At 36.7% G+C, this 15,533-nt stretch overlaps 1 protein-coding gene across 7 annotated transcripts in view; it reads right to left on the bottom strand.

Moving 5' to 3' along the window:
- The window catches only part of LRCH2 (leucine rich repeats and calponin homology domain containing 2), a 188,345-nt gene that overhangs the window by 104,540 nt on the left and 68,272 nt on the right, over nucleotides 1-15,533 (bottom strand). For all 7 annotated transcript variants that reach the window (XR_013992931.1, XR_013992932.1, XR_013992933.1 and 4 more), the window contains exon 6: nucleotides 3,917-4,050. Coding sequence is in view for 4 of the 7 variants with exons in the window: in XM_081042437.1 (XP_080898563.1) it covers nucleotides 3,917-4,050 (134 nt within the window). In the remaining 3 variants the exon portion in view is untranslated. The remainder of the gene's footprint in view (nucleotides 1-3,916; nucleotides 4,051-15,533) is intronic.

Genomic DNA, 15,533 nt, shown 5'->3' with positions numbered 1-15,533 from the left:
GAATGCTGAAATATTTTTAACTTTAATTCATACAGTTTCTTCTTCATATCCTTTAGCTTTACAACTAATGCCCATTTCATAATTAAGAGAATATGCACACAAAAAAATGTCTGCAAAGAATTGAATAAACACTTGTTTTGGTGTGAGGTCGGAGCTGTCCTTGCAAATTTCTGAATTACACAGTATGACACTCAGGTTGCAAAGTACTGTTCACTTTAATTTGCAAATTTACCATACACTCTACATTGAATACTTTATATGACCGGAATTGGGATAAGTATTTTAAAGACCATGCCTCATACATTCCTTGTGAAAACTCTAGCAGGTTGTTTTCTCATTTTATAGATAAGAAAACTGAAGCCGGGAGGGGGTTGAACAATTTACCCAATGACACGCAACTCGCAAATGGAAATCTAAATTTGATCCCAATATTATTTAACACTCAAGTCCCTGATGTTAATTACTGTATTTCCTCCCCCAATACTGATTTTTATACTTTTCTGCAGTATATCAATAAACTTAGGGAAGCAATTACCAAGTGTCTGGCACTATGCTGAATGCCTGAGAGGAGATGAATTAAAAATGTTTGCTCTCAAAGGGCTATCAGCCCAGAGGAAATATGAATACGTTCATATGTTTTGAAGACTCTGACAAAGGTAAATATAAAAGTGCTGTGAGAAAAGAGAGATTTAACTAATTCTCCCTGGTTAGGTTAGAAAAAGCCTCAACCTCAAGCATTTGAGCTTAGTCTTGAAGGATGAAAAGAGGCAATAATTGCTAGCATTTGTTGAGTGTCTACACTGCGTTAGGTACTGTGCCAGGTGCACCTCATATTTTATTTATAATCCTTAAATTCTGCAATTTATGCATTATTTCTTTTTACAAATGAGGATAATAAGTCTTATAAAAGTTAATTTTCCAAGCAGAAAAATTATAACATTTACTGACTATCATTTATTAACTAGTTGCCAAGCACACATCTAATTCTCACAACAAGCTTATGAAGTGGGTATTGGCAACATTTTAAATAAAGAAACAAGCTCAGAGAGATTAAATAATTTACACAGGCCACAGAGAAATTAAGAGGTTAAATCATGATTAGAACCAAAATCCATCTGACTCCACTGCACAATAACACTATGTACTATACTAAAATACATCCCTGTGTTTCTAACAGATGACAATGATAATAATAAGCTATTGTTGAGGAATTATTATGGGTAGGGCATTGTGTTAAGAACTCTATATGCATTATTTCATTTAATCCTGACATCATCCAAATGATTATTTTCCTTTTTACACATAAGAAAAGCAAGGATCAAAAAAAGAAAGAAAGAAAGAAAGAAAACTGAGCACCAGAGACATTGTGACACAAAGACATACAGTTATTAAGAGTCAGAGAAGTTTCACAGGCACATTATGTCTGACACCAGAAGCTGATATACTTAACTACTGTAATGCTTATCTATACGGAATGAAGAGTTTACAAAATAGTCACGGCGTGGAAGCATATTCTACTAAGTAGTAAGAACCATATTCTCAAGGGCATGAATGTGAAAGTGAAAAGTACATAGGATAATTTTCTAGGTAGTTCAATACAGGCTATGAGTGGGAGACTAGCACAACTAAGAGTCAACTCATAAGTAAACTCTATTGATTTTCACTGTCCAATACAGTAGCCACTAACCATATATGGCTATTGAGCACTTAAAATGTGGCTAGTCCAAATTGAGATGTGCTATAAATGTAAAATACACACCAGATTTTAAAGATTTAATAGGAAAAAAAGAATGTGAAATAACTCAATAATTTTTTATATTTAATTACATGTTGAAATGATATTTGGGATATACTGGGTTAAATAACATGCATTATAAAATTAATTTCACCTATTTCTTTCTCACTTTTTAAAAATGGGTTACAAGAAAATTTAAAATCCCTTATGTGGCTCACATTTGATTTCTATTGGAGAGCACTGCTAAAGACCATCTCCAAGATACACCTAGATGTTGTGCACTCATTTTCATCTCTACTGCAATCACCTTATTCAGGACCCCTTGATCTCTTGGCAGTACTGCAACAACCTAACTAGTCCCTGTGCTTCTACTTTTGTTTACTCCCAATCTATTCTCCCTAAAAGAGACAAATAGGTTTGTTTTTTTTAACATATATCAGATCATGTATTTCCCCTGCGTATAAATGTCCACTGACTTCCCACTGTATTTTAAACACAATTCAAACTCCTTATCACAGCCTCCAAAGCCCCCACATGACTTGAGCCCTGACTAACCAACATCAACTTGTATCATTCTACCCTCAGTCACTCTGTATCAAACATGCTGGCCTCCTTTCTGCTTTTTTTTAAACATACCAAGTTTCTTTCTAACTTAAGACCTCTGCACATGTCATTCTTTCTGCCTGCAATGTTCTTCCCTTTGCTCTTTACATAGTTCACTTTTCTCCATTCAGGTCTTGACTTCAACCCTCACCTCCCCAAGGAGACATTCCTTAACTGTACTCCTGAAACGTTCATTTCCTTCACAGCACTCACAGCAATTTGAAATTGTGCAAGTGTGTGTTCTATTCCCTTGCTTTGTTCACTGACTCCTCCTCCATCAGACTGTGAGCTACATGAAGGCTGAGACCAATGGGTATGTCATTCAACAAAACATACCTGAACCTACCAGTAGGCACCCAACTGGTATTTGTAAAATAAATAAATGCTGTTACTATGGTAAATTCATTTTTAAATAAATATAAAGCAGACTAATACAGATCAAAATATGAATCAAATCTAATTTTTGTAGAAATGTTTGGTATACTTATCATTCATAATAGTAGACAAAGAACCTTTAGGAACTAAATTTAATGTTTAGATATTTAATTCTACTTAGGCAACAGAAATTATTCATGAAAAAGTTCTATTTGGGAATTCCAGAACTTGCACTATTAACAGTACTCACAATACTGCTTTTCCAACTAGTCTAAACTCTATCGTTAATACAATGACAAACTTTTAAATATTTTAAGTGGGGGCATAGTCTCCCTTTCTGTTGTCTCACCCCATTCCAATTATTTTTCATAATCCTGGATGAAATTATGTTTTCATAAAATCAGACCAATCTATATACATTGAAAGGATGAATTGAAAACAATATCAAATCTACCACTTCAAAATCTCATGAAGAGAAAAACACCAATATCACACAAAACATCAATGATAAATCATCTTTGATCTAGACATAAAGGATATAAAGAATATGAAGTAAGAAAGTTCCCCAAAATATATTGCTCTTCCACTAAACTCAGTTTAAAGTCAAATTCTACTTGTTACTACAAATGTACAACAGAGTGATCACAGTATTAAATTAATAGTTGTCAAGTGCTGAGAAATTAGTGCTTCTTCAACATAATGTCAAATGTTTACACTATACTACTAAAGCTTTAATAATACTTTTTGAGAAAATTCCAAATTGATTCTAGTATCATAGAAGTCCATTCTATGATTGTGATATTTCACTTCAGCCAATTATTGATTTTAACACAGAGCCAATCAGCCAAAACATATTCAGTACACAAAATAAATTTATTTTATTTTTTTAATTTTTTGGGGTGACAATGGTTAGTAAAATTATATAGGTTTCAAGTATACAGTTCTATCATACATTATCTGTATTTTGCATTGTGTGTTTACCACCCAAAGTCAAATCTCCTTCTGTCACCATGTATTTGATCCCCTTTACCCTTTTCTACCATCCCCTTTCCACACTTACCCTCTGGTAACCACTAAACTTGTCTGTGTCTATGAGTTTTTGATGTCTTGTTCGCCTGCTGCTTTCAGTTGTGGGAAATAAATAACTTTTATATAGAGAGAATACAGCAATCATGAAATGACACTGTAAGAATATTGCATTACCTGTCTGTGAAAGGTTGGGAGGGCATCCTTTTACTCAATGATGGAAGATCCAGGGAATCTGGTTTCTTATCCATTCTGCAACATGCTTGGATATTTAAGTATTTAAATATGTGTACTTTACCCTTTAAACATATCTGTCAATAAATAATGAATATTTAATCATATAGGTCCAAATAAAAATGTCATGTTCCAATTTATTTATACATTTTAATAATTTCAAATTACGCTGAGACATCAAAATCATGACAGACACTTTGCATATTTGAATAATTTGTGACTGGTGAGAACAGAAAAAAACATTATCCATGTAATTCTTTAAAGTAATCTCATCAGAATAACTAAGTTGTTTGGTCTAAACTGGAAAAAAGTGAATAAAAAGAATTTAAGTGTAGGGAGTGACCGCATAGGAATGGCGGCAGCGGGACACACTTTGTGAGTTCTCCTCCAGATCTTATTACAAACAGGACATATAACCCATCAAAACTCTTTGCTCATCACGCAGAACAGCTAAGAGATTCGTGGAAGGATTACTTGAAGGTGTGCAAATTGGGCGAGCAGGGGAAGAAGGAAGGGAGCGGAGTGGAAACGTGTGGTCCCGCGGGGGAGTCACACCTGGCGACAGTGGCGGAGGTAACATGGCAGGCAAGAAGCACAGGAGCCCAGGGCAGAACAGAGAACACAAAAGCCAGGAGGTGGGCTCTTTCCCTGCGTCCCACAGCGGATCACCTGCCTGAGCGGGGGGGGGGGGAGGTAGCTTGGTGGGCCCTAGGGTGGACAAAGAACACAGACTGCATACCACAGCCCCTCCCCCCACTCTTCCAATCCTACACCCCTTCCAGAGACTTAAACTGGCCCCTGAACTGAGGAGTACTGTCAGATTACTGAGGGGCCATAGTGCTCAGGCTCTGGGAAGACTGACAGGCATCTCTGACCCAGGGAAGAAGCTGGGAAGAGTGTGATTTTGGCTGGGCTAGGAGAGAAGAGACTCCTCCACCCCCAGTCACCACCCTTTCTGGCCTGCGGGAAGACTGTGAAGCAGCTGGGCTGGGAGAGAGAAGACCCCTCCATCCCCAGCCCCCACCCTTTCTGGCCTGCCTAGGGTGGGGCAAGTGCAACTGCAAAGGCACTCCCAGAGATCAGCAGGAAGCCACAGACACAGCTCCCAGGTTTCAGCAGCTTAGAAATCTCCCGCCTGCGCCCTCCCACACACACAGAAGAAGTGCCCAAAGACTCAGGAGTACTGGACACAGTGCTGGTGTTGCTATGCTCAGTGTGTATATGTGCAGGCAAGGGCAGAAACTGCACTGATTTTATAAAAACTATCATCCAGACCCCCTAGCCCCACAGATTTAAATTTACAGTCCCAAAGTCACTCTGGGCACCAGATGACCGGTTCCGCCTGCATAAGAGGCAGGGGACTCTTTGGTACAGCAGAGGACAACCTGGAGATTACTTGGTGGACTGAAGCCAAGACTGGAGCTGCTTTTTGTTTTGCTTTGTTTTGTTTTGTCTTTATATCTTTGATGTCTTCGCCTGTGTTGAGTGGGGGTGATCAGGTGGTTTTACATGTGAATGTATTTGGTTTTTTCTTTGTTGTTGTGCTTGGTGATTTGCTTTGTTTTGAAATTGCCCTACCAGGTCCCAGCTTAAGAGGCACAATATTCAACATATCCAGAGGCCAACTCCAGACGAAACCATAGTACTACTGTATTTGACCTACAAGTCACACACCCAGAGGGATTTCTCTGCAGGCACAAGAGCCCATAGAGGCCAAACCACATTTAAGTGGTCAAACCTCATGCAGCAGAACAACCTGCGGTGGGCAGAGACAAGTCTCACAACTAGTCAGCCTGGGAGTTAACCCCACCTACTCACAAGCAAAAAGCAATTAAAGGTCTTCTTGAACAGGACAATATACACAACACAAGAGTCACTTTTGGAGCACACGCAGAGGAGAAGAAAGAAGTAGTGCAAGTCAAATGTAAAGGACACATACTTCATAACTCTAGGGGATCTACCTAACACATCAAAGCAAACAAAGAGAGTCAGCCAGAATGGTGAAACAAAGAAACATGTCCCAAATAAAAGAACACAAGAAACCTCCACAACTGGAACTAAATGAAGCAGAGGTAACCAACTATCAGAGACAGAGTTCAGAACACTGGTGATAAGAATGTTTAAGGAGCTTAGAGAAGACATAAAGAAGGATGTTGAAATAATAATGAACAACCAGTTAGAACTGAAGAACAAAATTGCCGAAATTAAGAACTCTCTTAAGGAATTACCAGCAGGTTAGATGAAGCAGAGGATCGAATCAGTGACTTAGAAGACAAGTTAGCAGAGATCACGCAAACAGAACAACAGAAAGAAAAAAGAACAAAAAACAATGAAGATGGTTTAAGAGACCTCTGTAATAACATTAAGCGCAACAACATGCGCACCAGAAGGTGAAGATACGATGCAAGGGATTGAGAACATATTTGAAGTCATAATGTCCGAAAACTTCCCTAACCTGATGAAGGAAACCAACATACAAGCCCAGGAAGTGCAGAGTTCCAACTAGGATAAACCCAAACAGGTCCACAACAAGACACAATATAGTTAAAATGGCAAAGCTTAACAACAAAGAGAGAATCCTAAAAGCAGGAAGAGAAATACAGAGGGTTACATACAAGGCAACTCCCATAAGACTATCAAATGACTTTTCTACAGAAACATTGAAGGCCAGGAGGGAGTGGCAGGAGATACTCAAAGTGATGGAAAATAAAGGCCTACAACCTAGATTGCTTTCACCAGCAAGGCTATCATTTAAAGTTGGAGAGATAAAGAGCTTCCCAGAAAAGAATAGCTAAAGGAATTTATTACCACCAAGCCAGCATTGCAAGAAATACTAACAGGAATTCTGTAAATAGAAGAAAGATGAAAACAATCTAACTACAAATTTAAAACTGGCAATAACTATGTACCTATCAATAATCACTTTAAATGTAAACGGATTAAATGCTCCAATTAAGAGACATAGTGTGGCTGAGTGGATAAGAAAGCAAGACCCTTGTATATGCTGTATACAAGAGACTCACCTCAGATCAAATGACACACACAGGCTGAAAGTGAAGGATTGGAGTAAGATATTTCATGCAAATGGAAGCGAGAAAAAAGCTGGAGTTGCAATACTTGTATCTGACCATATAGACTTTAAAATGAAGAACATATTACAAGATAAAGATGGGCATTATATAATGATAAACAGATCGATCCAACAAGACGACATAACCCTAGTAAACGTCTATGCACCCAACATAGGAGCACCTAAATATATAAAACAGGTACTGACTAACATAAAGACAGAGATCAACAGTAACACTATCATAGTAGGGGACTTCAACAGGCCTCTGACAACAAGGGACAGGTCTTCCAGACACAAAATCAATATGGAAACAACAGCCTTAAATGATGCTTTGGACCACTTGGATTTAATTGATATTTTCAGAGCATTTCACCCCAATGCTGCAAAATACACGTTTTTCTCAAACGCACATGGAACATTTTCCAAGATCGACCATATGTTAGGCCACAAAACAAGTCTTGATAAATTTAAGAAAATTGAAATCATACCAATTGACTTCTCTGATCACAGTGCTATGAAATTAAAGATGAACTACAGGAAAAAAACTGGAAGACACACGAATTCATGTAGGCTCAATAACATTACTAAATAATGAATGGGTCAAGCAGGAGATCAAGGAAGAAATCAAAAGATACCTCAAGACAAACGAAAATGAAAGCACGACGACCGAAAAACTATGGGATGCCGCAAAAGCATTCCTAAGAGGGAAATTCATAGCATTGCAGGCCTACCTAAAGAAACAAGAAACATCACTAATCAACAATTTATCTTCACACTTAAGGGATCTGGAAAAAGAACAGCAAAATAAGCCCAAAGGGAGCACAAGGAAGGAGATAATAAAAATCAAAGCAGAAATAAATGCAATAGAAACCAGAAAAACAATACAAAACACCAATGAATCCAAGAGTTGGTTCTTAGAGAAGATAAACAAAATTGACAAACCTTTAGCCAGACTCATTAAAAAAAAAGAGAGAAAGGACCCAAATTAATAAAATCAGAAATGAAAGAGGAGAAGTGACAACAGACACTGCAGAAACACAAAAAATTTTAAGAAATTACTATGAGCAACTATATGCCAACAAATTTGACAATCTGGAAGAAATGGACAATTTTCTAGAGGTGTACAACATTCCAAGGCTAACTGAAGAAGAAACAGAGAACCTGAAAAGACTGATTACCATCAGGGAAGCTGAATCAACAATCTCCGAACAAACAAAAGCACTGGACCAGATGGCTTTACAGGTGAATTTTACAAAACGTTCAAAAAGAATTATCACCTATTCTCCTCAAGCTCTTCCAAGAAATCCAGAAAGAGGGAAAACTCCCAAACAGTTTTTATGAAGCAACAATCACCCTGATCCCAAAATCTGACAGACACCACAAAAAAAGAAAACTACAGGCCGATATCTCTAATGAAAATAGATGCAAAAATCCTCAACAAAACATTAGCAAAAAGGATTCAGCAATACATTAAAAAGATCATACACCATGATCAAGTGGGATTCATCCCTGGTATGCAAGGGTGGTTCAACATCCGCAAATCAAATAATGTGATACACCACATTCCAAAATGAAAAATAAAAATCACATGATGATATAAATACATGCAGAAAAAGCATTTGATAAAATCCAGTAGCCATTTATGATAAAAACCCTTAAGAAAGTGGGAATAGAGGTAACATATCTTAACATAATAAAGGCCATATATGACAAACCCACAGCTAACATACTCAGTGGGGAAAAGCTAAAAGCATTCCCCGTAAGGTCAGGAACAAGGCTCGGTTGCCCACTATCTCCACTTCTATTCAACACAGTGTTGGAAGTTCTAGCCACAGCAATCAGACAAGAAAAAGAAATAAAAGGCATCCTAATGGGTAAGGAGAAAGTAAAATTATAATTATATGCAGATGATATGATACTATATAGAGAGAACCCTAAAGACTCCACCAAGAAACTATTAGACCTGATAAATGAATTTAGTAAAGTAGCAGGATACAAAATTAATATTCAGAAATCAGTTCCATTTGTATATACCAATAATAAAACATCAGAAGGTGAAATTAAAAAAACAATCCCATTTACAATTGCTCCAAAGACTATAAAATACCTGGGAATAAATTTAACCAAAGAAGTAAAAGATCTGTACTCAGAAAATTATAAGACGGTGAAGAAAGAAATGAAAGAAGATATAAATAGATGGAAACACATATCATGTTCATGGATAGAAAGAATTAATATAGTTAAAATGTCCATACTGCCTAAGGCAATATACATATTCAACGCAATTCCTATCAAACTACCAACAACGTTTTTCACAGAAGTAGAACATATAATCCTAAAATTTATATGGGACCATAAAAGACTCCGAATAGCCTCAGGAATCTTGAGAAATAAGAACAAAGTGGCAGGTATAACAATACCTGACTTCAAATTATACTACAAGGCTACAGTAATCAAAACAGCATTGTACTGGCATAAAAACAGACACAGAGATCAATGGAACAGAATAGAGAGCCCAGAAATAAATCCATGCCTATATGACCATTTAATCTAGGACAATGGAAGCAAGAATGTACGGTGGGGTAAAGATAGTCTATTCAATAAATTTTGCTGGTAAAACTGGACAGACACATGCAAAAAAATGAAGCTGGAGCACCTCCTTACACCATATAGAAAAATAAATTCAAAGTGGATTAAAGACTTAAATGTAAGATTTGAAACCATAAAATACCTAAAAGAAAATATAGGAAGAAACTTCACAGACATTACCCAGAGTAGGATTTTTACTGATATATCCCCTCGAGCTAGGGAAGTAAGAGAAAAAATAAACAGGTGGGATTACATCAAACTAAAAAGTTTTTTCACAGCAAAGGAAACCATCAATAAAACAAAAAGGGATCCTACTGAATGGGAAAAGATATTTGCCAATGATATATCTGATAAGGGGTTAATTTCACAAATCTATGAAAAACTCCCTCAACTCAACTCCAAAGAAACAAACAACCCATTAAAAAATGGGCAGAGGACATGAAGAGACATTTTTCTGAAAAGGACATACAGATGGCAAACAGACATATGAAGAAATGCTCAACCTCACTAACCATCAGAGAAATGCAAATAAAAACCACAATGAGATACCACCTCACAACAGTCAAAATGGCTATCATCAAGAAATCAGCAAACAACAAGTGCTGACGGGGATGTGGAGAAAGGGGAACACTTGTGCACTGTTGGTGGGATTGCAGATTGGTGCAGCCTCTATGGAAAACAGTATGGAGGTATCTCAAAAATCTGAAAATGGAACTACCTTATGATTCAGCAATTCTACTCCAAGGTATCTATCCGGAGAAATCCAAAACTGCAATTCAAAAATGTTTATGCATTCCTATGTTTATTGCAGCACTATACACAATAGCCAAGACACGGTAACAACCGAAATGCCCATCCGTAGATGACTGGATTAAGACACTGTGGTACATTTATACGATGGAGTATTATGCAGCCCTAAAGAAGAAAGAAATCTTACCATTTGCAACAAAATGGATGGACCTAGAGAACATTATGTTAAGTGAAATAAGTCAGACAGAGAAAGACAAGTACCATATGATCTCACTTATATGGGGAATCTAAAGAAGAGAATAAGTAAATGAACTAATCAGAAAAAGTTTTGGAAACAAAGAGGAGAAACTGAGTGTTGTTAGATGGGCGGGGGGGTGGGAATAAGGGGGAAGGTGAGGGGATTACAAAACAGTCGGTAACCAGAAGATGGCCAAGGGGTTTTCAACTATAATTATATATATATAAGTAGTTATGGGGATGTTGGGTATAGCATAAAGAATATAATCAATAATATTGTAATAAATATGTATGGTGTCAGAGGTATACTAGATTTGTTGGGGTAAAAGATGGGAGAGGGTCTAGGGGCAGGGTGAAGAAGGTGAAGGGATTAAGAAGTGCAAATAGGTATGGGGATGAAGGGTATAGCATAAGGAATATAGTCAGTAATATTGTAATAACTATATATGGTATCAGATGGGTACTAGATTTATTGGTTTGATCACTTCGTAAGTTATACAAATGTCTAATCACTGTTATACACCTGAAACTAATATACTATTGTATATCAACTGTAATTAAAAAATAAAACAATTATTTTTAAAAAAATACTAAATAAAATTAATTATTTATTGGAAGAAAAAGAATTTAAGTGTAGGAAACATGAATTTGTTGAAAGGCCAATCAGGATAAAATAATTTTTAAAAATGGTAAATTCAACTAAGATAGTATCCTGAAAAGTTATTTTCACTGGCGATAGAGAAAAGGAATAATGAAGGGTAAAATACCATGTGGAAGAAAGTAGTCTATATAAAAAAGTTAGTTAATGAGCAGTAAAGAAATAAGTCAGTTTCACAAAGGTTAACTACAGTCACCATAAGTGATGTCAAATAAATATTTCTCAAAACTTATAATAAAAATATTTTGTGTTATGGGCTCACATAACCTAGCAAAACATGCAAAAATTAATCAACAAAGAAAAAGGAAAAGTATATTAAGCAATTATCATTTCAAGTATAAAGGAAAAATGTTTCTTAAGATAATTATAATAGACACCATGTCTGACTTCACCACTGGAAAATTTCATTTGAAAGTAAAATTAAAACTTTTGAGCTATTAGGATATAAATACATGACCAATTATGTATCACATTACCAATTAAAATGTATCCATTATCTGTCCAAAGTAAAATATTATCTTTCATTACTAAATTAAATCCTGATTTTCTTTTGTAAATTTAATTTTTTCATAGTAACTTATGTACATAGTTTTAAGTCATAGAAAATTCTAAAACTGATAACAAAAAATCAATCCCCCTTTCCACCCCTTTCAATCTCTAAGACCCAGTACCTTATTCAACTCATAGTTGTTTTTCTGCTATTTACCTTCATACTTATAAATAACATGGTTCTATTATTTTTATTTTTCACATATAGGTATTATTTATTAAGGTCTTACTAAGGAAGAAGAGGACTTAGATTTCTTACATTACCACTACCACCACTTTCACATATACCACTATTACCATCCTCCCATCTCCAACCCCATAAATTCACATAAACATACTTCCTCCCTCTCCAGAAGCATAGGATAGTGGTTAGAGCATAAACTTGAGTCAGACTGCCTTAGTTTGAAATTGACGTTACTGCATACAAGCCATGTGACCTTTGACAAGTCATTTAAATTCTATGTCTCTGTTTCTTCCTATATGAAATGAGGTATAATGACAGTACCTGTTTTATAGGGTTGCTGTAAGAAATGAGTTAATGCATGCAAAGCATTTTCAATAGTGCCTGGAGTACAGTAAGTGTTATATAAATCTTTACTATTATTATAACTATGTCACAATTTTTCATTACATCAAAATCCAGTATTTACAATATTATGACTAAGAAAATATTCACAGATGAACCACATAGGTTAGTTAAGAGGACAGAAAAGGGGTCACAGGTTAAACCTGACAAGTGCTCAGAAGACTGAAAATAACCACATAAGATGGTGTGAACATAAAAATTCAAAACTAAGTGGGCCATGGTGGGAAGTCACATCTTTAGCTTCCATCACAAAGTTAATCTGTGCCTTTAAGTGGGCCTGTCTATTGTCTTTTTGCACCTAAAAGGACATCCTTGGAATGTCAGTAATCCCTTTTTGTGGACTACAGCAGGAAAGTACAGAATCCCTCATTATTATTCTTGTACCTTAATTAACATCTGTGAGTGAACTATTAACTATCCTGTACCCACCTATATGAAAGAAGTACCTGTCACTCCATTCCCAGAGATCTCCCTGCTTTGCTTTCTCCCACCCCCTTAATCTATCACCAATGGATTTCATGTAACCCTCCTCCTCTGATTCTATGTATAAAATAAGCTGCAAACTGCCATTTCGTGGAGCATTTTCTCAATCTGTTGAGATTTTGCTTCCTGGCAACTGTAGTCAGTTTGGCTCAAATAAACTCTTACGTGTTGTCTCTTAGGCTGGATGTTTTTCCTCGACAGTTACATTTCCTTTCTGCTATAAGTTTTTTTTTCTAAAGTGACTAATTACCCCATCTTTTCCTTTGCATAATTTTCTGTATGTCTATTACTAATTAACGCCTGACTCTCTGACAGAACTATAAAACTCTCTCCATATTGACAAATACATCAAATCGTCCACCCATCTTTCTTCTTTTTCTTTTTTCTTTTTGGAGACAACCCCCGTATTCCAAAATGATGGTTGCTCTCTAGGCCTATGCATACTTGTCAATCTTGGACAAGAAGAATTCCTCTTTCTTAATTTACTCTCTCATTTTGATACAGCACCACCTCTGCTAGCTTTCTAATAAAGGGTACATGAGAGTTAAAATTTCTGAGACCCTGCATGTCTGAAATGGTCTTTTTTCTACCTCACACTTGACTGATAGTTTGAGTATAGAAAGATGGAAATGTTGCCTCACTCTTTGAAGGTATGATTCTAACATCTTCCAGTTTCCTGTGCTGCTGCTGAGAAATTCTGATTATCACTCCTATGAAGGTGATCCATTTTGTTTTTGTGGAAGCCTTTCAGTCTTTTGGTCTTGTCTTTCATATTAGAGATTATTCCTGCAAATGTCTAGTGATCCATGGCTATCTGCATTTTTAAGAGTGAAGCAGTGTAAAAAAAAAAAAGTAAAGCAGTAAGAGGCCAACTAGAATCTCTGTATATGAGGGGGAAGTTTACAAATGGTGAGACTCACTGTCTAGTGATCAGACTGGGACTGGCCATTACATCAGGAGAACCTGGCCATTACATTAGGAGAACCTCCCAAAGGGGGGGGGGGTGGTGTGTGTGTGTGTTTGTGTGTGTGTGTGTGTACTTCTCTAGTTCAATCAGAAATCCACCAATCCTGCCTGAGATAAATAAGACAGGTTAAAAGCATTCTGAGAGCCAAGCAAGACAAGTCTACCTGAGGGTCCCAACACTCAGTATATAAGCATTCACTGTTTTCAGTATGGGGTTTCACTCCTGCCCATAGCTGTACCTGGACCCCTGATTCTGGTTTTCAGTATCTCTATGATTGTGCTTTTCAATATGGTAGCTACTAGCCACATGTGGCTATTTAAATTTATTACATCTAAATAAAACTAAAAATTCAAATCTTCAGTCACACTATGTTCTTTCAAGTGCTCAATAGCCACCTGTGGCTACCATATTAGACAATGCAGATACAGAACATTTCTATCACCTCAAAAAGTTCTAATGGACAGTGCTGCTCTAAAGAGTAAATGCCAGATTTCTGCTGAGGCAAGAAGTGATAATCATTTGGCTAATGAGCTGAGGGAGAGAATCTGAATCTATTTACCCTCAGAGTAAACCCCAGGCTTCTGCTAATGCAAATGAGGGGCAGTCATGTGGCTGTGGAGCTAAGGGCAAGAATCTGAGGGTGTAAATCTTAGACCTGTCGTCCAATATGGGAGCCACTAATCATATGAAACTATTTAAATTTCAATGAATCAAAATAAAATTAAAATGTTCATTCTTTAGTCATACTAGCCATATTTTGAGTACTCAGTAGCCACACATGGCAAGTGGCTATGGTACTGGACAGCACAGATTATAGAACATTCCCATAAGGGGGGGGGGGGGCGTACAGAGTTTACCATCCCAAAATATGCCTTTTGGGGATAATATTTTAAGCTAGTTATTTCTAAGAAACAAAAGACTCAAAAAGGTCCTTTTACCTCTGCCTTATCTGTTTAAAAGAATCCAGATAAAAAAGACTGCTCCAAGAAGGGAGATCTCCTTAGCATAATATGAACTAAATGTGGCAGACAGGAACTACAAAGTCTGTTAGACTCCAGTCTGTGTCTTGGTAGCCAGGCAAGAATTTGTTTACCTTATGTTTGCTTCTCATCTAGCTGTGAATGGCCTACCTTCCCTTTGAAGTCCAAACCATTACCTCTGTTCTCCTTAAGAGGGCATATAAGCCTCAACTGCTGGATTTGTCCTGGGTCCCATATTCTTACAGAACCTCCAGGTGTACATACATAATAAATTTGGCTATTTTTTCCTGTTAATCTATCTCATGTCAATTTGGTTATTAGACCAGAGAGAAGAACTTAGAAGGGTAGAAGGAAAATTATTTTTCCTCCCACATACCATCATTCAGAAACTGGACATCAGTGCCTTAGACATTCTACCAACCTTCGTGTTTTCAGTCTTTCATCCCTGTATTCAGAGTTACATGTTTCCTCTAACAAACAACAACAAAAAAATATGCAAGCCATTCCCAGGTTTAACACAGTAAATCAATTTGTTTCTTGTTGCCTTCTCCCATAGCAAAAACAAGTTTCAGCTTTCCTTGTCCTTCTAAGGACCCCTACCAGCCTTTATCTGAATCAGGAAAGGTACCTCCATTGGAATGAGTGGAATGTACCTTTGTAGGAGGAAAAGCTCAACCCTTCTTCTGAATGT

The sequence above is a fragment of the Rhinolophus hipposideros genome, assembly GCF_964194185.1.
Source record: "Rhinolophus hipposideros genome assembly, chromosome: X".
Classification (NCBI taxonomy): domain Eukaryota; kingdom Metazoa; phylum Chordata; class Mammalia; order Chiroptera; family Rhinolophidae; genus Rhinolophus; species Rhinolophus hipposideros.
This window is presented reverse-complemented; position numbering and strand designations above follow the sequence as displayed.